We start from the raw sequence: 23,318 nt of genomic DNA on the forward strand, positions 1-23,318 counted from the left end.
CAGCATATATATGGGTCTTGTTTTTGTATACATTCAGCCAGTCTATGTCTTTGGGTTGGAGCATGTAATCGATTTACATTTATGGTTATTATCGATATGTATGTTCCTATTACCATTTTCTTAATTGTTTTGCATTTTTTATTGTAGGTCTTTTCCTTCTCTTGTGTTTCCTGCCTAGAGAAATTCCTTTAGCATTTGTTTTAAAGCTGGTTTGGTGGTGCTGAATTCTCTTAGCTTTTGCTTGTTTGTAAATGTTTTAATTTCTCTGTCGAATCTGAAGGAGATCCTTGCTGGGTAGAGTAATCTTGGTTGTAGGTTTTTCCCTTTCATCATTTTAAATATATTGTGCCACTCACTTCTGGCTTGCAGAGTTTCTGCTGAAAGATCAGCAGTTAACCTTTGGGGATTCCCTTGTATGTATTTTGTTGTTTTTCTTGCTTTTAATATTTTTTCTTTGTACTTAATTTTTGATAGTTTGATTAATATGTGTCTTGGCATGTTTCACCTTGGATTTATCCTGCATGGGAATCTCTGTGTTTCCTGTACTCGATTGACTATTTCCTTTACCATATTAGGGAAGTTTTCAACTCTGATATCTTCAAATATTTTCTCAGTCCCTTTCTTCTTCTCTTATTCTTCTGGGACCCGTATAATTCCAATGTTGTGCATTTAATGTTGTTCCTCAGGTCTCTGCGATTGTCCTCAATTCTTTTCATTCTTTTTTCTTTATTCTGCTCTGCCATAGTTATTTCCACTATTTTATCTTCCAGGTCCCTTATCCGTTCTTCTGCCTCAGTTATTTTGCTATTGATTCCTTCTAGAGAATTTTAAATTTCATTTATTTTGTTGTTCATCATTGTTTGTTTGCTCTTTAGCTCTTCTAGGTCCTTTTTGTACATTACTTGTGCTTTCTCCATTCTATTTCCAAGATTTTGGATCATCTTTACTATCATTACTCTGAATCCTTTTTCAGGTTGACTGCCTATTTCCTCTTCATTTGTCTGGTCTGATGGGTTTTTACCTTGCTCCTTCATCTGCTGTGTGTTTCTCTGTCTTCTCATTTTGCTTAACTTACTGTTTTTAGGGTCTCATTTTCACAGGCTGCAGGTTCATAGTTCTCAAGTTTTTGGTGTCTGCCCTCAGTGACTAAGGTTGGTTCAGTGGGTTGTGTAGGCATCTTGGTGGGGGGGATTGGTGCCTGTGGTCTGGTGGGTGAGGCTGGATCTTGTCTTTCTGGTAGCAGGACCCCATCCGGTGGTGTGTTTTGTGGTGTCTGTGAGCTTATTATGATTTTAGCAGCCTCTCTTCTAATGGGTGGGGTTGTGTTCCTGTCTTGCTAGTTGTTTGGCTTAGGGTGTCCAGCACTGTAGCTTGCTGGTCATTGAGTGGAGCTGTGTCTTAGCATTGAAATGGAGATCTCTGGGAGAGCTTTTGTCATTTGATATTACATGGAGCCAGGTGGTTTCTGGTGGTCCAATGTCCTTAACTCAGCTCTCCCACCTCAGAGGCACAGGCCTCTAACCCAGCTGGAACTCCAATACCCTGTCAGCCACACGGCTCAGAAGAAAAGGGAAAAAGAAAGAAAGAATAAAATAAAATAAATTTATTAAAATAAAAGAATTATTAAAAAGTAGAAAAATTAAAAGGTAATAAATAAGAAAAGAAAAAAATAAATAAAAATGGACAGACAGAACCGTAGGACAAATGGTAAAAGCAAAGCTATACAGAGAAAATCACAGAAAGAAGCATACACATACACACTCACAGAAAGAGAAAAAGGAAAAAAATATCTATATCTGTATCTATATATATAAAAAGGAAGAGAGCAACCAAATTAATAACCAAATATACCAATGATAATAAACTCTAAATACTCAACTAAGATAAACATAAAACCAGGAACAAATTAGATGCAGAAAGCAAACCTCAAGTCTACAGTTGCTCCCAAAGTCTACTGCCTCACATTTGGGATGATTCATTGTGTATTCAGGTATTCCAGTGATACAGGTATATCAAGTTGATTGTGAAGATTTAATCCACTGCTCCGGAGGCTACTGGGAGGAATTTCCCTTTCTCTTCTTTGTACAGCTCCTTGGCCTCAGCTTTGGATTTGGCCCCACCTCTGCATATAGGTCGCCGGAGGGCATCTGTTTTTCACTCAGAGAGGACGGGGATAAAGGAGAAGCTGATTCAGGGGTTCTGGCTTACTCATGCCAGGGGGAAGGAGCGGTACAGAATGTGGGGTGAGCCTGCAGTGGCAGAGGCCAACATGACGTTGCAACTGCCTGATGTGTGCCATGTGTTCTTCTGGGGAAGTGGTCGCTGGATCACGGTACCCTGGCAGTGGTGGGCTGCACAGGCTTCTGGGAGGGGAGGTGTGGATAGTGACCTGTGCTTGTACACAAGCTTCTTGGTGGCTGTAGCAGCAGCCTTAGCATTTCATGCCTGTCTCTCGTGTCCACACTGATAGCCGCAGCTCACACCCATCTCTGGAGCTTGTTTAGGCAGTGCTCTGATTCCCCTCTCCTTGCGCACCCCGAAACAATGGTCTCTTGCCTTTTAGGCAATTCCAGACTTTTTCCCAGACTCCCTCCCTGCTAGCTGTCGCACACTAGCCCCGTTCAGGCTGTGTTCATGCAGCCAACCCCAGTCCTCTCCCTGGGATCTGACCTCCGAAGCCCGAGCCTCAGCTCCCAGCCCCCGCGCGCCCCAGTGGGTGAGCAGACAAGCCTCTCGGGCTGGTGAGTGCTGGTCAGCACAGATCCTCTGTGCGGGAATGTCTCCACTTTGCCCTGTGCACCCCTATTGCTGCGCTGTCCTCCATGGCTCTGAAGCTTCCCCCGCCACCCCCCATCTCCACTAGTGAAGGGACTTCCTAGTATGTGGAAACTTTTCCTCCTTCACAGCTTCCTCCCACTGGTGCAGGTCCCATCTCTATTCTTTTGTCTCTGTTTTTTCTTTTTTCTTTTGCCCTACCCAGGTATGTGGGGAGTTTCTTTCCTTTTGGGAAGTCTGAGGTCTTCTGCCCGTGTTCAGTAGGTGTTCTGTAGGAGTTGTTCCACATGTAGATGTATTTCTGATGTATTTGTGGGGAGGAAGGTGATCTCCACATCTTACTCTTCCACCATCTTGAAGGTCCCCTCTAGAGAGACTTTAGATCAACTACAGATATAATGCACTAGATTGTAAATATCTGTACAACTTTAATAAATGGAAATAGCCTTTTTTGCTATTAGGTATTGATGTTGATATAATTATTCTCTATAAGTAAAGGAATATAGAAAGAGTAAAGACATTGGGGACAGGAAGACTGGATTCTAATTCAGTTTTAACTTTTACTGTCTTTGAGATACTGGGAAATTACTTAACCTCTCACTTTACTCATCTATAAGTACATATAATAACATCTATTTTATAGGGTGGTTGTGAAAATTTGCATCTATTAGAATGTGTAACAGATGGTTCATACTCACTTTACTCATCTATAAGTACATATAATAACATCTATTTTATAGGGTGGTTGTGAAAATTTGCATCTATTAGAATGTGTAACAGATGGTTCATACTCAATGAATCCTTCTAATAAAAATTTCATCTTTCTGTACCTGTTATTAATAAACATTTGACGTATGAATACATTTGTAACAGTTTCAAAAAATGTTAAATAATAGATGAGAATTGCTAATCATTTTTATCCTGCAAGGGAGTTTTTTGGCATTTGAAAACCCATGTGGTATTAAATTTCTAGGATATGGAAAAATAGCATAGATGATTTGGGGAGTATGTACTATTATATATGATAATTATTGAAAAGTTCTCTTTAGTGGGGAAAGCTAATCCCTAAATTGGATTTTCAAGAACATTTGCTTCTTCTCTTTCAGGCTCAGATATTATTTGTCTCTCTCTCTCTTTTTTTTTTTTTTTAATGTGGATGTCTAGTTTTTCCAGCACCATTTGATGAAAAGGCTATCTTTTTTCCATTGTATTGCCTTAGCTCCTTTGTAAAAGATCAGTTGACTATATGTGTGTTGGTCTATTTTGGGGCTCTCTATTCTGTTCCATTGATCTATTTGTTTATTCTTTCATCAATGCCATACTGTTTTGATTACTGTAGCATTATAGTAAGTCTCGATGTCAGGTAGCATCAGTCCTACAAGTGTATTCTTCTCCTTCAACATTATGTTGGTTATTCTGGAGTCTTTTGTCTTTCCATATAAACTTTAGAATCAGTTTGTTGATATCCACAAAATAACTTGCCAAGATTTTGATTGGGATGGCCTTGAATCTATAGATCAATTTGGAGAGAACTGATATCTTGACAATATTCAGTCTTCTATCCATGAACATGGAATATTTCTCTTTTTATTTAGCTCTTGATTGCTTTCTTTCATCAGAGTTTTGTAGTTTTCCTTATATAGGCCTTGTACATTTTTTTTAGATTTATACCTAAGTTTTTCTTTTTTTGTGTGTGTGGGCGATGCTAATGTAAATGGTATTGTGTTTTAATTTCAAATTCCACCTGTTCATTGTTGGTATATAGGAAAAAGATTGAATTTTGCATATTAAACTTATAACCTACAACCTTCCTATAATCACTTCTAATTTCAGGAGTTTTAAAAATCAGTTCACTTGGATTTTCTACATAGTCAATCATGTCATCCATGAAAAGAGACAGTTTTATTTCTTCCTTCACTATCCATACATCTTATATTTCCCTTTCTTATCTTATTGCATTAGCTAGGATATCCAGTACAATGTTGAAAGAAGTGGTAAGAGGGGGCATCCTTGTCTTGATCTTTTCAGGAAAACTTCTAGTTTCACACCATTAGCTATGATATTGGCTGTAGGATTTTTATAGGTGTTCTTTATCCAGTTGAAAAAGTTTCCATCTATTTTTAGGTTGCTGAGAGTTTTCATCATGAATAGGTATTGAATTTTGTCAAATACTTTTTTATGTCTATTGATATGATCATGTGATTTTTCTTCTTTAGACTGTTAATGTGATGGATTACAATAATTACTTTTCAAATGCTGAACCAGTCTTCCATACCTGGGATAAATCCCATGTGGTTGTGGTTACAATTCCTTTTATACATTTTTGGGTTTTATTCGCTAATAGTTTGTTGAGAATTTTTATATCTTTCTTTATGAGAGATACTGGTCTGAAGTTTTCTTTTCTTGCAGTGCCTCTGTATGGTTTTGTTATCAGGATAAACCTGGCCTCATAGAATGAGTTAGGAACTATTCTCTCTACTTCTATCTTCTGGAAGAGATTGGAGAACATTGGTATAATTTCTTCCTTAAGTGTTTGGTAGAATTTACCAGTGAATCCATCTGGGCCTGGTGTTTTCTGTTTTGAAAAGTTAAATTTTGACTCAATTTCTTTATAAACATAGGCCTATTAAGATTGTCTATTTCTACTTGTGTGAATTTTGGCAGATTTTGTCTTTCAAGGAATTGGTCCATTTCATCTAGGTTTTGAAATTGTGGGCTTAGAATTGTTCGTAGTGTTCCTTTATTATTCTTTTAATGTCCGTATGATCTGTAATGAACTTCCTTCATTCAATTATGATATTTATAATTTGTGTTCTCTCTGTTTTTTCTTATTTAGCCTTGCTAAAGACTTATCAATTTTATTGATCTTTTCAAATTTTGATTTCATTGATTTTCTCTATTGATTTTCCATTTTTAATTTTATTCACTCCTCCAGTTCTTACAATTTTTCTTCTGCTTACTTGGGATTTAATTTGCCCTTCTTTTTCTAGTTTCCTGAAGTAGACACTTAGATGATTGATTTTAGATCTTTCATATATATGTATGTATATATGTATATACACACACACACACACACACACACACACACACACACACACACACATATATGTTTCAGTGCTGTAAATTTCCCTCTAAGCACTACTTTCACTGCATCCCGCTAAACTTTGATAAGTTGTCGTTGCATTTTCATTTAGTTCCAAATATTTAAAAATTTCTCTTGAGACTTCTTGTTTGACATTTATGTTATTTAGTAGTTGTTTAATCTCCAAGTACTTTGTGATTTTTTTTAGCTATTATTCTGTTACTGATTTTTAGTTTAATTCCATTGTGAGAGTAGACATTGAAGTTTTGTTCCATGTTAGCTTAAGAATAATATGTATTCTGCTGCTGTTGGATGAAGTAGTCTATAAGCGTTAATTATATCTAGTTGACTGATGGTGCTGTTGAGTTCAACTCTGTCCTTACTGATTTTCTGCCTACTGCATCTGTTCATTTCTGATGGAGGGGTGTTGAAGTTTCTAATTATGATAGTGGATTCTCTCTCTTTTTTTATTTGGCCACAGCATGGCATGCAGGATCTTAGTTCCCCGGCCAGGAATGAACCTGTACCCCCTTCAGTGGAAGCATGGAGTTCTAATCACTGGACCGCCAGGGAATTCTCTGGATTCTCTCTCTCTTTCTCTGTTTTTTTTTTTTTGGTGGGAGGACTGCATGTGATTTTTGGTTGTAGTATAAGGCAAAATGCCTTTTTTTAAGCACTCATTTTTTTTTATGATTGATAATTTCATGTATGTAGAATAAAACTTTGGCAATTCAGAGCCCTTCTGAATATAGAAGGCATTTCTCTTCGACTTGAATAAAAATTACCTTGAAAGATTTTATATGCTTCTCTGCCTTTTTAAACATGACTTCACCTCTTCTTGATGCTGTGTTATAAATCTGGACATAAATTACTCTGTTGATAGAGTGATATCTTCAGAAACTGTTGAATGCTGTATAACTTTTGCTCCTATATCCCACTATTGCTGGTCCTTATGAGTCCACTTTTATAATTTTTTTCTGCCTCCTCACTTTTAGACTCACTTCTCAGTATTGTCAGTATCTTAGCTTCTTTTTAATTAGTTACGGACTTTTTTTTTTTTTTTTTTTTTGCGGTACGCGGGCCTCTCACTGTTGTGGCCTCTCCCGTTGCGGAGCACAGGCTCTGGACGTGCAGGCTCAGCGGCCATGGCTCACGGGCCCAGCCGCTCCGCGGCATGTGGGATCTTCCCGGACTGGGGCATAAACCCGTGTCCCCTGCATCGGCAGGCGGACTCTCAACCACTGCGCCACCAGGGAAGCCCAGTTATGGACGTTTTAACAAGTTAAGCAAGTCTATTAAAATTATGAAAGGTAGGAGTAACTTATAAATGTAGGCCTCTCCTAAGATTAAACAAAAATGCTTGAGCTTTAGATAAAGATTTTGTAATCTTCAGTTGCTCAGAGAACTTTGTGAGTTTCTGCTTTCCCATTCTGTTTTGGTGAGTAGAATCATTTGAGAACTAATATCCAGTTACGTGAAGTGTTTAATAAAGTCTTCTACCTGTTAATACTTATTATGTGCATGCAAGCTATTAGGCTAATAGAAACTTTTAACATTGTCACATATGGTTTTAACAAATAAATTAAAATTAATATAAGTAGCTTGCTGGTTATTGCTTTGGATCCAAAGGATTTTGAAAACTGCTCTGGAAATGTTATACCAAAAAATGACTTTCATTGAACAGTAACAATAAAAACAAACACATTTAGATAATGCAAACATCTTGCTCTGACTTCACCTTTCTAAGGCAGGTCTTGCTTATCACCTAGTACAAAGCCTGATTGTGCACCTAGAAAGCCTGCAGTCCTGATTTACATTTTTCCCAAGGGCTTGGTAAACCCTGTAAAGTAGGGACTGCAAAGAAGTCCTAACAGTCAAGCTGCAGTGACATTTTAAAGCATGATATAAACTTCTCAATCATTCTGTGCCAGAGAGAGGAAAGGCTCAAAAAAGGAAAAGCCTCATGGTCAAAGAATGTTTCTGGTATGCGTGTTACTTCCTTTCAACTGGAATATTTTCAATTAGTCTCAAGGAAACAATGAAAACAATTTACCTGGATCCTGTATTACAGGCTTATTTTAAATTCATTATGAATTTTTTTTTCCAGGTGGAGCATCATTATTCCCACAAGTTCACAGTAGTGGTGTTACGTGCCACAAAAGTAACAAAGGGGGCCTTCGGTGACATGCGTAAGTGCTCTTATTTGCTTTTCTGTTGAAAATACGTAATTATGATTCACTCTTCAGTTGCCTGAGTTCCTTGACAAACCTGGGGCTGTCCCCTTTTCAGATGTGATCATCTTTGTCTACATCTTTGAATGATAACATTTTGAATGGTTCTCTGATGCTCTTTTATCTGTCAGAATAATGTTCTACCTTGACTTTACATTAATTGGGGGTACTTGGGATCAGATAAAATGACTGTCCTAGGACAGAGTTTTGGATTTCAAAGACATTTCCATTCTATTTTGGAAAGATGGCTGAGTCAAGACTTTAAACTAGCTGCCTCTGTGTTTTTTTTTTTTTTGCATTACGCGGGCCTCTCACTGTTGTGGCCTCTCCCGTTGCGGAGCACAGGCTCCGGACGTGCAGGCTCAGCGGCCATGGCTCACGGGCCCAGCCGCTCCACGACATGTGGGATCTTCCCAGACCGGGGCACGAACCCGTGTCCCCTGCATCGGCAGGCGGACTCTCAACCACTGCGCCACCAGGGAAGCCCTGTGCCTTTGGATTTTTAAAAAATGCAGTTTAATTCTTATGGCTTTAAGTGTGTTCATTATGTGTGCAAATAGCTATAGAAACTGGTGTGGGACAGCTTGAAATGATATGAACCAAAGCCTGAGGATAATGTTGAATTAATTTGGTGGCAGTATCCTTCTACGTTTTAAAATGCAGTTTTCCTGGTTAACCTTACCATGCAAATGACTAGGGGTCGTGGAGCTGGGAATACAAAGAAGGATGGATAAGTATTGTGATAACGCATTGGGTAAAGTTGTAGATTATTGCTAAAATATGGGAATGGCCATTTACCCCTCAGAACGGGTTTGGGGGAAAGAATGGAGATTGCAGTTTACCAGTCTGGGGAACAGGGAAGTCCTTCTGGCTGAAATGGCATTTACACTGGTTCTTGAAGGAAGAAAATCTTAGTGCTGAGAGCAGGGAGAATCCCAGGCAGAGAAAACAGCATGTTCAAAGGCCAGCGAAGGGCAGATTGCTTGTGAGGTCCCAAACTGTTAGAGACACACAGCAAAGGTGAAGGAGGACAGGCACTCATACAACAAGACTGAGATTTTATTAGAAATGCAGTGGGAAGAATTTGATGGCATTTGAGTCACAAGTCACAGGATTGGCTCTTTATTTTAAAAAATATTTGTTCTGGCCATAGTATGTTAAATATATTGGAGGTGACTATAGAGTATGCTTTTTATATTTAAGAATAGGAGGGAAAGCAGAAACTAACACACCATTGTAAAGCAATTATACTCCAATAAAGATGTTAAAAAAAAAAAGAATAGGAGGGACTTGAGCTTGTTGAAATTGCAATGAAAATGGGCCAATAGAGAGAGGTTAAATATTAAGGAATGAAGAATTTGGGCTCTGGGCTCAAGCCTCAGTGAATGAAGGGTGTCCAGGAAGTCGGTAAAAGTTGGAAGGAGGGGGCCGGGAGGTGGAATCTAATGGCAAGAGTTTTTGATGAGCGGTGCTTCTCAGGAGAGGTGACGGGAGCAAGGACAATTTCTTCACATCTAGTCTGGACCAGGGGTTTCTTTTCTAAATTTTATCTCATACATCAATCTACCCCATTTAATCACTCCTTTGCCAAAGCTTTTCGTAAGTTATTCTTTTGCTTTTTATAATTCTTTGCATTTTCATCAATTAAACGAGAGTTCGCTGGAAGAAAGGCTCCTGTGAAGAGAAGCCAGGGACTTCCCTGGTGGCACAGTGGTTAAGAATCTGCCTGCCAATGCAGGGAACACGGGTTCAAGCCCTGGTCTGGGAAGATCCCATATGCCGCGGAGCAACTAAGCCCGTGCACCCCAACTACTGAGCCTGCGCTCTAGAGCCTGTGAGCCACAACTACTGAGACCATGTGCCACAATTCAGGGAATTCCTGAAAGCTTCCTTTTTAAAGTGAAGGACGCTTGGAAGGAATAGCCACTGGAGATTAATCACTGTTGGAGAAAGGATAGTGTTGTGACATTCTGTTAACATTTCTATTCAGCATTTGTAATTTGATTTTATTTTTCTTGAATTAAATTTTTTTGGGGGGGAAGGAGATCATTGCCAACCCTTGATATCACCTTAATGAGTTTACAGGAAATCAGGAGGAGATAAAAAGAACAAAAGAGAGTCTTAGAGAAATAAATTCAATGATAAGGTTGGTAAGAAAAAGCAGAGGGACAATATACAGTGCCAAATGATTTTATTTTTGAGAAGTTGTAGGCAATTATAGTGAGAAAAGGCATGGGTGTTAGCTGTCACTTTTCTAAGAGGAGTTTTGATGATATTACTTGGTGAGCTTGATCTATACAGATTACCAAGTAAGCAGAATTTGGGATGTTTGTATACAGAAGTTCTTTAAAGATAGACAAGGATAGAACGGTAAACAATGTCCTAAGATCTGAAAAGGATGAAAGGATGAAAATTACCCTCTCTTCTGTTGTTGATAGTGTCTACATTTATTTAAAAAGGCAAATTTCCATAAAGTTTTGCATATTGGTAAAGAATGACAGATTACTATTTGGTTTTTCAGCTTTACCTGTGTATGTAGGGGCTTTCTCAAGGGTGCCACATGAATCAAATAGTTGACACCTATATCTGCTTTACTTTTGAAAAAAATTGTTTGGCTACCCTGCGCAGCTTGTGGGATCTTAGTTCCCTGACCGGGAATCGAACCTACACCCCCTGCAGTGGAAGCCTGGCGTCTTAACCACTGGACCGCCAGCGAAGTCCTATATCTGCTTTTTTAAAAAATATAATACCAAGATTATTTTATTTTTATTATTCATCCTATTCTAACTAGCTTATTTTAGAAATACCATACTGCATTGCTAGAATATCATAATACAGTCAGCAGCACCCCATAAACTATCTTTAGAGGAGTCAGAGCTGACATTTGAATCATAACATCTCACTCATTTCCTTGTTTTCACCTCAGAGCACTGGGCAAGCCAAGAACAAGATAGCCCCTTCCCAGACATCCTTGCTAATCTCAGTTTGTTCAAATGTATCATGTACATTTGTTCCCATTGCCCTGGTGCCAGCCCTTCCCTGTATTCTTATGCTCACATCATATGAAGAGGTAGTTTGAAGTTCAGATTTGCATCTGACTCACCATAGTCTTATTTTAAAAAGAAGTAGTTTGCATATACCCATATGAATATAGTGTACTCTTTTCCTCATGTACATAAATATACTCTTCCTCTCATATACATAGATATATCCTAAATATTTTAATATGGTTTAATGCTCCCTCAACTTACTAATCTGTCATTTTATTTAGGACATTTCCAAGAACCCAGGCAGGGTAACTCTACATACCCTGCTTTTCCTTACTCTAGTATTGTGGATACTATTTCCCTCTCCCCTGCAAAGAGCTTTGGTTGAGTTGTGTACTATAAGTGTGTTGACTGCAAGAAGTTTGGATAAATGCTTATTGTTACTGAGAACCTGGCTGTTCTAGTATCCTTTTCTGAATCAAACATTTCCCTGACGTCAGTTGTGACTGAACATGAATTTTGATTTACTAAACAAAGGAAGTTTAAATTGTCATCTTTCACATATTGTCAAAGAATGTAAGTACAAAAACAGGGTGATTCAAACAGAATGGAAGACTTTTAAAATATTCTAGACCACCTGACTTCTGGTGGGGATTCAGGAAGAACCTTGGGTTTGTACCCCCTCGTGGTCTTGAGGAAGGAAGAAACACACTGTGGCTTCACTCCTACCTTCAGGGGTGATGTGGAGTCGAGGATGAATCAGCATCAGTACTGATGCGGGACTTGTGATCTGGGGGATGCACGTGGACCATGTGGAGCATCTGTAAGATTGTTCAAACTAAACATGAAAGTTCGTTTACAAAATTTTTTTTTTACTACCTATTTTTACTATCGATTTTTACTACCTATTCATATATAAACCAGGCATCAGATACTAATTATTTGCAAGTGTTTGATTCTTTTTGAATCATTCTGTGTTCTTTTTTATGTCTTTCAGTCCTATGGAGTAATTACTGTAAGAGTTCACACATCACTGTGTAGTGAAACGAATATTCTCCACATTACTCAGGTCCATGAAATCTCACCTATATGATTTTTCTAAATCGCATTAATTTTTCTAAATTGCATTAATCGCACCTATTCACTAGAATAGGTGGGAGAGTGTAGGTGATCTCCCCCTCCCCAGGGTCCTACAGGTATTCTAGGCACTTAGAGTTGCCTGTAAATTAGGAGTGGGTCCTGCCATAAGCCTTGGTGGCTGCTATCATTGGCATCCAACCTTTGGCTAAATGTTGTTTGCATGGATCCTGGCTTTCCACTTTTGGCAAGCACTGGGACAGCTCTCAGAGTAGTCTTCCCAGTGATCACATGCCACGCCAGAGAGACTCTACCCCTGAGCTCAAGGCTACGGTGCTTAGAGTCCAGACTCCATGACCATCCTGTAGTCATCACGCCACCCACAGTGCACCAGAAGCATGACTTTCCAACACTTGTAGAAACTTAAGAAAACCCAAACACATTTGAGTTTTAAGAAAGTAGCCCTGTTACCTCCAGTCTTGTCTCTCCAAAGCAGCAGTCTCAAATCCCCTCACTTCGAGACCATCCAGAGGATTAAGCCTCTTCAAAGGACATGACTCTCAACACAAAGTGTTAATAATTCCCTGGGAAAGGAAGTTAGAATTCATCCTTCCTATTTGCACATGTTTGGGCAAGAGGCATAGTGTTGTGTCTGTATGTAGAGAAACATCATCTATGTAATCTGAGAATCTTTGTTAGCAGCAAGGGCAATGTAGAAATTACTATGAAAATACATTAGCCTCTCCTGTAGCCATTCCTGAATTCCACGGTCATCAGAATCTCCAGGGAGGAGGCAGAATATATTTATGAAAGAACGTGGTCTTCAGAGGCAAAGCACTACTCACTGGTCTTGTGTCTTCAGGCAAGTTTCCTCTCTGTCTTCTTTTTCTCATCTTAGAGACATTGAGAGAATCCAATGAGTTGACATATGTGAAGCATTACATGCCTCATGCATAGTAATTGCTCAATGAATATTATCTGTTATTGTTAACATGATTTCAGATATCAACATAAGAAAACATTTATTTCTTAAATATAATCTTTGTATGAGCCAAAGTATTTTCTATTTGGGTAGTTTGTGCACTTGAGATTATTTTCAGATTTTCACCTTGGAAACAAGAAATTTCCATTCTGAATTTCTGTGTTGAGCAGATTATTGGATCCTTCATTTTTTCAGCTCGAGAGAAACAGTAGAATGGTACTTCCACTGTCTTTTTGATAGTCTTGGGCACAATTCACTCCTTTGCTCCCCTGACAGCTATCCAGACCTCTGCTTAACACCTCTCTCATGTGGGACTTCCCTGGTGGTCCAGTAGTTAGGGATCCACACTTCCACTGCAGGGTGTTGGGGACCCAGGTTCCATCCCTGGCCTGGGAACTAAGATTCCTCAAGCCATACGGTGCAGCCAAAAAAACAACCAAACAAACAAAAAAAGCAAAACAAAAAATGCCCCATGAAACACTTGTCACATGTACTTTGGGGCCTATTTCTTCTTCACTTTTTAGAGAATAAGTGCTTAGTCTTGAGCCTGGTATAGTAGGAGAATCTCAGAGAATTTTGGATGAATGAATAAAATACATAAATATGTGTAACTATACCTTTCTTCTAGGATATTGCTTCCTGTTTTGCGTCAATGAAGAGAGAATTAAAAAAATAATTTTATACTCCATTTTTGTAGATTATAAATACCGCTCTGATTTCTGTCCATAAGCTATCTAGAATTTTCATGGGTTTCAAGTTTTATAACATCTTGGATTAATTTATAACATAATTAATCTTTTCTTGGATTAATTATGGAGTTGCAAATATTCTTTTTTATAAAGGATCCTGCTGCTCTCATCTTTTCTGAATCAAACATTTCCCTGACGTCAGTTGTGACTGAACATGAATTTTGGTTTGCTAAATATTTTTGTAATGTTTTTGAGTATCCACCCACGATTCTAAAAAATCTGAAATAACTTCCCAGGGGGCTTTTTATGGAAAATAATTTCAAGATGAGTAAAGTATTCCAGAATGCATGCCTCTCTCTTATCTCTTGTCTTGTATTTTCTATATGGTAGGGAAATAGAATGTGTTAGGAAGGCACTCCTCTTCCTCACTCATTTAGAATGTCATGCAGTTTATTAAGCTGTCAAATGGTTTTGTGAGTACGGTTAGTCTTTTTTCCTTTCTATTTAAATTTCAGTAGATTTGTTTGTTTGTTTACATGTATGTATTTGTGTGTTTTAGGTCTGATAAATGTAGTGAATGATACTATTTTATGATATTTTGTTAACATCAATTGATCTTTGTGTGAATTTTCACCACATTTATTCAATAAGATAAATGGAGCTATATTCCAGTGGTATATTTGGCAGTAATGCAGGTTCCTGTCAAAGTGAAGAGTACGTTACCAGTACTAATAGGGACACAATCCACATATTCTCTTTTTATTTTTTCAAGACCTATTAGTGATGGATCCTACTCATTTAGTCTGCCAGGGAATTGGCTCATTTAGTTCTTTATCGCATATATCTTACACTTGAGCTTCTTCATCTTAAAATAGTTTTTATATTTCTCATATATATGCTTTAACATGTTAATGGTCTACAGTTTCTTTAGTTTTCTAAAATTAAAGGAAACAAACTTAATATAAAAAACTTTTTTAAAGCTGAGTGATATGCCACCTTCTCACCATGTGTTAAGTAAACGCTCTTTGCCAGAAATCATATACCACGTCTATATTGAACAGGTGCAATTAATACCTAATGGAATTAAATTTAAAAACAGGTTAAATGTTTCTTAAATTTCCAAAGAAAAGTATGCTATTAAAGTTTTTATTTCAAAGAGAAAAACTCTCCTGGTCTAAAATTTATGGGAAAACTCTCATCATGTATGTTATTTTAGTATATTTTAATATTTTAACTGTTTTCTTAAAAATAAAATTATATGACATAGAGATTGAAATGACTAAACTTAGCTGAGGTATAGCCTGAGGGGTCCTGTAAATTTTACTGATTCTTTGGAAGCACTTTTCCATTCTTACTCCTCATTTGATGTATCAGTATGTTTTTTATAAAATATTTTAGATAAAATCCTAGACAAAATTATTTTGTTTATGTACAAGGGTAATCTAAGCCTCCAGATGCAAAATGAAATAACGGTTTTGAAATTTTAACTTTGAAAAAGACATGTTAAAGAAATAAAACCCAGTGCTTATCCCAGCAAGGCTCCATTATTCTTTTTTTTTTTTTTTTTTTTTGCGGTACATGGGCCTCTCACTGTTGTGGCCTCTCCCGTTGCGGAGCATAGGCTCCGGACGCGCAGGCTCAGCGGCCATGGCTCACGGGCCCAGCTGCTCTTAGGCATGTGGGATCTTCCCGGACCATAGCACGAACCCGTGTCCCCTGCATCGGCAGGCAGACTCTCAACCACTGCGCTACCAGGGAAGCCCCAAGGCTCCATTATTAATGTCGTCAATAAATGCTGAGCATCTGCTATGTACTTGGTATTCAGTGTCTTGAAGAAGTACAAAAGAAAAAAAAAATGAATGCAATACTTACGCTTGATAACTTTACTGAGTGCCTGTTTCATACCAGCAAGGAAGTATGGCTTAATGGTTAGGACAACGACTCTGGACCGGCTTACTTGGATTCACATCTCCCTTCTCCTTTATTAACCGTGTGAATTTGGGCAAGTTATTTAGCTTTCCTAGGTCTCAATTTCCTCAACATTAAATGTAGGGTAATAATTATACCTTCCTCCTAGATTTTTTTAAATTGAAGGATAGTTGATTTACAATATTGTGTCAGTTTCAGATGTACAGCAAACTGATTAAGTTATACATACATTTATATGTTTTTTTCAGATTCTTTTCCCTTATAGGTTATTATAAAATATTGTGTATAGTTCCCTGTGCTATACAGTAGGACCTTGTTGGTTATCTATTTTATATACAGTAGCATGTACATGTTAATCCCAAACTCCTAATTTATCCCTCCTCCCTCATAATTTTTAATGAGGACTAAATTAGATTATGAAGTGCTTAGAAAAGTACTTGATGCATAATGTACACAGTGTGTTTGTTAAATGAACAAAAATGCTAAGCAGAGGTCTTAGGACTTATATTTCATTTACTCATTTCAGTCACACTACGAGATACATGATTTTTTTTTTTTTTCGGTACGCGGGCCTCTCACTGTTGTGGCCTCTCCCGTTGCGGAGCACAGGCTCCGGACGCGCAGGCTCAGTGGCCATGGCTCATGGGCCCAGCCGCTCCACGGCATGTGGGATTTTCCCGGACCGGGGCACGAACCTGTGACTCCTGCATCGGCAGGCGGACTCTCAAACACTGTGCCACCAGGGAAGCCCAAGATATGTGATCTTTTAATTTTAATTTTACCAGTGTAGGGATTTGTTTAAAGACATTAAATAAATAGTCCAAAATCACACAGCTCTTCTGTTTTGGGGCTAGAACTCAAGCCTGTCTCACTCCAGTGTCTACTCGTGCAGCAGCTTTGCCTTTGAGCTACTTATGGTCTAGCTAGGAACATGATATGGGTGTAAATAACTATTTGGAGAGTCAATCCAAGAGAGTATATACTCAGTAATTGTGTGTTTATATTATACAGTATTACTAATTTTGAAAAGTGTTGACATTAAGCTTCTGAGAAGACTTTATAGCTTGAATAGAGACTGAGATGGGTTTTATAACTTAAGTAGAGTACTAATGTATGGAATGGATGTGGGACATTTCAATTTGGAAAAAAAAATAATATTTTAAAAATAGGATTGATACAACACTTCTAATTACATTATTTAGGGAATTTGGCTAATTTTTAATGGTTTGCCTTAGGAATAAATGGCAGGTAGCAGGGATAATGCAGTGTTTCTAAACTGGGAATCAGTTTTGTTCCCAGGCACATTGGGCAATATCTGGAGACATTTTTACTTTTATATTTTATTTATTTTTATTTTTTGGCCACACTGCAAGATATGTGGGATCTTAGTTCCCAGACCAGGGATGGAACCTGAGCCTCCTACATTGGAAGCATGGAGTCTTAACCAATGGACTGCCAGGGAAGTCCCTGGAGACATTTTTAGTTGTCACAGTTGGGGGATCCTACTGGCATTTAGTGGGTAGAGGTCACAGACAGTACCCCAGAGCAAAGGATTATCTAGCCCCAAATGTCAATAATGTCAAGGTTAAGAACTCCTGTTTTAATGAAAAAGGATTATTCTTACATAGAGTGGAATCCAAATATATAGCTAAAATTAATAATATAAATAAGTTAATATGTTTTATAATACTACAAAGAACTTCTGGAGAATTACTCTCTCTCAAACCTAAAGGGATTCCAAGAAACATCCCTAGGTTATAAATCTTTAAACCATTCCAAGCAGAAATACTAATAACAGAAGTATTTTTGTTTCCTTCCAAAAAGGTATCATAGAGATTTAAGTAAAAGGGCAATGCAGGCAACAACAAAATTTTCTGTTCTGTTTTAGATCTGCATTTAACTTTCTTTGGGTCATTTTCCTTGTGTCTTTCTCTGTTCTCTCATGAATATCAGCATTCTTTATAATAAGTCACTTTTACTGTATGCTGGGTGGTAGCCCGCTTCATTACTATAGTAAGTCAATTGTTAGTACAAAATGTACCAAGTCGATTGTGAGTAGATGCTATAGACTTTCTTCCTGGCATCCATTTGGCTGATGGTACATTCTGATAGCTTCATGTTCATTTACAAAAGGAAACATGTGACACTGAGAAAATACCATGCTAGGTCAGAGGCTGTGAGCAAAAGGAAAATGAAAAATAGTAGGCGTTCAAACCGGAGACTCAGCCTGATAAAGGGATCCCAAAACAGTGTTAACAGAACGGCTTCGTACTTTCAAATGAGGAAAAGGCATTCTATGATTGAGTTCCCAGACAATGCTGCCTTGGTATAAGGGTTTTGCACTTCTCTCTCCAGTATATAGAGAATTACGGCCAAAGTTCTGTTTTACTAAACCACACTGAATTTTTCACTAACGTTTCCAGCTTCTGCATTTCCAGCAATTCGCAGGGACTGCCCTTCAGCACCTATAGCCATAACAATTCCAATTTTGAGCCCATTCTGGAGGGAGCAGGGGCTGCTACTCATAAATAAGTCCTTTGGCACTTTACCCTATTCCTTAGAGTTATTAGGAAGGCACACTGGGATTTGAAGATCTGTTTGTTTGTTCATTTATTTACTTTCACATTTAGTACTTGGACATAAAGGTTAAATACAAATGCACTTGGAAAAACATAACCGATATTGATCTATTAAATGATTGGCATTGATATTTGTATATTAAAATACAAATAAATGGGGTGGGACAAAGCACTAGGAAGGTTGAGACATACTAACAAAGAGTAAAAAGAAGTTAGGGGAGATTGTTGTGCCTATAATAAAGGTCACCTCTTCTACAGTATTGCTCAGGGCTAGTCCATCACCCATTACTTCAATAATATTTATTATGTCCCTATAATGTTTCAGACTTTGTGCTAGACTCTTGGATCCAATAGTAATTTGGAAGGATGTGGTTTCTGCTATCATGAAGTTTACAGTTTAATAGAGGCAAAAATAGGTAAGAGTTGTTAGTGTTGGTATATTTGAAAGAACAAGGAATTTGGCTTCAGAAAGACGAGGTTAAACTCCTGTTTCTAAATGACCTTTTGCTCAGCTTACTAAATGCCTCAAGGGAGTCTCAATTCCCTTACCTACGAGTTGAGAATAATAATACCTAAATCAGCAAGTTGAAGTGGAATTATTTTTATGCAGATTTACATAGATGAGGCTACTAGGAGACATGATTGGCAGTGGCCAATTTAACCCGATAGAAAAATAGAACAACTAGTTGACTTATGAACTAGATAAGGGAAGCATAGAGAGAACATCTCATTCCACCCATCCTTTAAGTGTACAGTCTTTGGACCCTTATCTTGGATAGTCTTAGGACAAGGACAACAACTTGAATAACATTTAGTTATGAATTACTAGTGTTTAGTTATCAGCTAAAACGTCAAATGAAAACATAATGATACACATAAGTAAAAGAGAAGCAATGTTCTCTTGGACAGAACAGATACTTCTGCCACCAGTATGACTGTGTGGAATGTTTGAAATGTGTGGATTTCAGAGGTGCTCCGTGGCCTGAATGTTGACTTGCGAGAACGATGTTCCAGTGCCTGGTGGAGGAGGGTCACTGACTGGAAGGAAACCCAGGGTCCGGTGGGTGAGGGGGACTTGTAGGCCTTTTATCACAGAGATTAGGCCTGCCTTTGTAGGCAGCAAGAGTCAAAAGTGTTTCACAAAGACGACTATAGCAGCATTATGTAGAGTGGCTTGCATATGGGAGAATAAGCAACTACGAAATTATGTGAATAGTCCAGTTGAACTGGGTAAGTGATATTTTGAGAGGAATTGAGGGGCCAGCGTGTTAGAGGTGAAATAGGTAAAAGCTAGAGACAGATAGGATACAGGAACTATGAGGAAAAAAGAATGACTCTCATGTTTCTGGCTCAGGCAGCAAGAAATATGGTACCATGAAATAAATAAGAAAGTCAGGAAAAAGAACATGTTTTTATTTTAGTTTTTTTGGTTTTGTTTTGCTTTGTTTTTCTTTTCTCTTGCATTTAGGGAAAAATTCAAAATGGATTACTTAGCAGTAGATTATATGTGGACATGTAATCAAGAATCTTATATTTGTCATGTTTGTACCGCTACCTCCTTGAAGCCTTGAAGAAATGAAGGAATGCATGATGGCTACCATTTAAACCTGAATATGATCAGCTTTAAAGGATCCGAGAATAATTATACTATAGGATTGATGTGTGCCATGTGACTTGAAGGGTGCACATCGAATATTCTTAAGACTATATAGGACTTCCCTGGTGGGCCAGTAGTTAGGACTCTGTGCTTCCACTGCAGGGGACACGGGTTTGATACCTGGTCAGGGAACTAAGATCCCACATGCTGCGTGGCGTGGCCAAAAAAAAAAAAAGACCATATAAATAACTGTGATAATTCCTTTTCAAATTGGTTTTGACTACATGAGCACTAAATTTTTTAAAGTGTTCATTTCCTTCTGAAACATTCTAGTGGAGATTTGTAACAGCTATGAAGAGAAAGTCTACAATTTAGTCGCAAGTTTGGGGGGAAAAATTAAGATACAATGAGGAAACATTCAGAGAGGTAGTTAAGGAATCAGAAAAAAAAAAATGATACCCTGGGCACAAAAGAAGGAGATAATTGTGCAAAGGGCATTGCATATATGCCAAATCTGATGAAAATTGAGAAAAAGCTCATTGAATTTTATATTGAAGTTATGATAGGGGCATGGTGATGGCCAGGAGCTGGTGAGGGGAGGGGGTAGATATAGGGAGATGTCCATCAAAAGGTACACACTTCCAGTTATAAGAAGAGTAAGTTCTGGGGATGTTATGTACAGCATGGTGACTATAGTTAATAATACTGTATTATATTCCTGAAATTGCTAAGAGAGTAGGTCTTTTCTCTTTTTTTGGCTGCATTGGGTCATCGTTGCTGTGCACGGGCCTTCTCCAGCTTCGGCGAGCAGGGGCCACTCCTCGTCGTGGTGCTTGGGCTTCTCATTGCGGTGGCCTCTCTTTGTTGTGGAGCACGGTCTCTAGGCTCCTGGGCTTCAGTAATTGTGGCACTCAGGCTCAGTAGTTGTGGCTCGTGGGCTCTAGAGCACAGGCTCAGCAGTTGTGGTGCATAGGCCCAGTTGCTCCGCTGCATGTGAGATCTTCCCAGACCAGGGCTCAAACTCATGACCCCTGCATTGGCAGGTGGACTCTTAACCACTGCACCACCAGGGAAGTCCCAAGAGAATAGGTCTTAAATGTTCTCACCGCAAAAAAGAAACGGCAATTATGTGAGGTGATGGAGGTGTTAACTAACTCTACTGTGGTAATCATTTGGCAGTAGGTAAGTGTATCAAATCATCATGTTGTATGCCTCACACTTACACAATGTGATATGTCAGTTACATCTCAATAAAGCTACCAAAAAAAGTTACAGTAGAGAGAATAGACTGATTATGGTAACAGAATAAGGCAGAGCATAGTAGGTTAGGAATTTATAAGTGATGGGATTTAGAAGCAGTAAATATAAACTGTATTTATTTTTCCAAAAGCTTTAATGGAGGAGAGGAAAGATCTTGAGGAATTGGCAGAATTAATTAAAGTTGTATTTATTTTTTAGGATGATCAGTGTTTGTTTATATTTATTGGTTGAGAGGAAGTAGCCAGGCCCAAGCAAATATTTACAGATTAAATTTGGGGTTGGGGATAAATAAATGAGAAATCTCTGAGAGGAGGTGGAATAGTTTGAAATTGAGAGAAGAGTGTATGGAAACTTCTTCTTCTAAGACATCAGAAAAAAACTTAAGTATGAATAAATACAATTTTCAATTATAAATATATTTTTTAAATTGTGAGGTATAGGGAAGAGAAACTGGAAGAGAACATTTAATCCTCTCCTTTTGTTTTCCTAGTGAAGTGTGAACCTGAATTGTTTTCTTAGATGAGGCATAGTGAGTAGTGACTTGAGAAAAGCAGTAAAAGTTTGAACAGCCATGTGGAGTATGGAAATAAAAAAGAATAGGGATTAGTATATGTTTGGTCAAGTTAGCAGTTGGACTGTTATTGGTCATTGGACTATGCTGAAGTAACTAATAGCGGAGCACTCTTTTCTCCTAAGGTCAATTTAGAAAACACAGATTAAATTAAGTTTTAAAAATGTCTGAAGGATTGAAAATCTGCTGAGTCAACTGGGATTTGAGGGACCAGGATCTCAGAGAGGAGAGAAGTCATTGAAGTAGGCCCAGTATTCTGCAAGCCACTTTCCTCTCAATCCACTGTGAAATCTAGGTGGATTTGGGGGTGATGGGGATGCGAGACATGGCCAAGCAGTGAAGAGTCAGGGAATCTACTAGAGCTTTGGCAATCTCAAAGGACTTGGGGACATAAAAACTGGATTTCAAGAGCCAAGTCAGTTAGAATTTGAGGGACAAGAACCCTGAGAGAAGGGAAGCCTAGAGAAGCTTGCAAGTCAGTGCCTTCACCATGTGCAGGAGACAAATTCGTAACCTGTGCAGGGCAACAGACTAAGAAGCAAACGTAAAATACGAGAAAAGCAAAGAAGAGTTATTGGCAGTCTCACAGTGCTAAGAGGGGAAAAAATTGCGTATCAGAACTGCCAAATAAAAGAGGCCTAGAAAACACCCCAGGCTCTCAGTTGAAAAGCTTTGGGTGGGAGTGAATAAGAAGTAGACTAAATTTTACAAAGATTTAAGTCAATTCAATTTTTGATTAAACTGAGTAGATCCATCCCATTCACACTGCCTGCCAGAGAATAAGATGGGTCCTCTGAGGAGGTAGGTCTAGCTCTGGAACAATTTTTCATGAAAAGTTCTGGCATTCAGTCAAGAATTGCCAGGCAGACCCAAAAAGTAAGATCAAGAAAAATAAATAGATTCCCCAAGTATTGGATATGGACTTTAAAATAACTAAGATTAATATGTTCAAGAAAATAGATGGCAAGGTGGAGAATTTTACCAGGGAACCAGTTATACAGAAAAGAAGCAAATGGAAAATTTGGAATTAAAAACACAATAAGTGAAAATTGAAACTCAGTAGATGGGTTTGCCATAGTTTGGAGACAGTTGAAGAGAGGGAATTGGTAAACTAAATAGGTCAGTAGAAAGTATCCAGGCTCACATACAGAGAACAAAAAATGAAATAAAATATAGAATTAAAGCATTAGGAATATCTGGGCAAATTTTAAATAAAACACTGGGGAAGAGAAGGAGATTGGGGCAGAAGTAATATTTGAAGAGATAACGGCTGAGAATTTTCTGTAACTGATAAAAATGCTGTGTTATTAACTTAAGGATAAATACAAAAAATACTAATATTGTGCATATTGCAGTAAAACTGCTGAAAACTAAAGACAAAGAAAAAAAGTCCTAAAAGCATCCAGAGGAAAAACAATATATTCAACAAAGCAAAAGACTGAAAGTAAATTCCTCACCAGAACAGATAGAAGCCATAAGATAACAGAATGACATTTTTGAAGTGCTGAAATAAAATAACTGTCAAAATTATTCTGAAGAAGTTGAAAAAAGTTAGAGGA

General features: G+C 38.1%; 1 protein-coding gene across 7 annotated transcripts in view; it reads left to right on the forward strand.

Annotated features, from left to right (window-relative positions):
* Positions 1–23,318, forward strand: part of PLA2G4A (phospholipase A2 group IVA) — a 167,985-nt gene that overhangs the window by 46,801 nt on the left and 97,866 nt on the right. For all 7 annotated transcript variants that reach the window (XR_004351653.1, XM_032644442.1, XM_032644478.1 and 4 more), the window contains one exon: positions 7,965–8,046. Coding sequence is in view for 5 of the 7 variants with exons in the window: in XM_032644442.1 (XP_032500333.1) it covers positions 7,965–8,046 (82 nt within the window). In the remaining 2 variants the exon portion in view is untranslated. The remainder of the gene's footprint in view (positions 1–7,964; positions 8,047–23,318) is intronic.

Source organism: Phocoena sinus, chromosome 1 (assembly GCF_008692025.1).
Source record: "Phocoena sinus isolate mPhoSin1 chromosome 1, mPhoSin1.pri, whole genome shotgun sequence".
Classification (NCBI taxonomy): Eukaryota; Metazoa; Chordata; class Mammalia; order Artiodactyla; family Phocoenidae; genus Phocoena; species Phocoena sinus.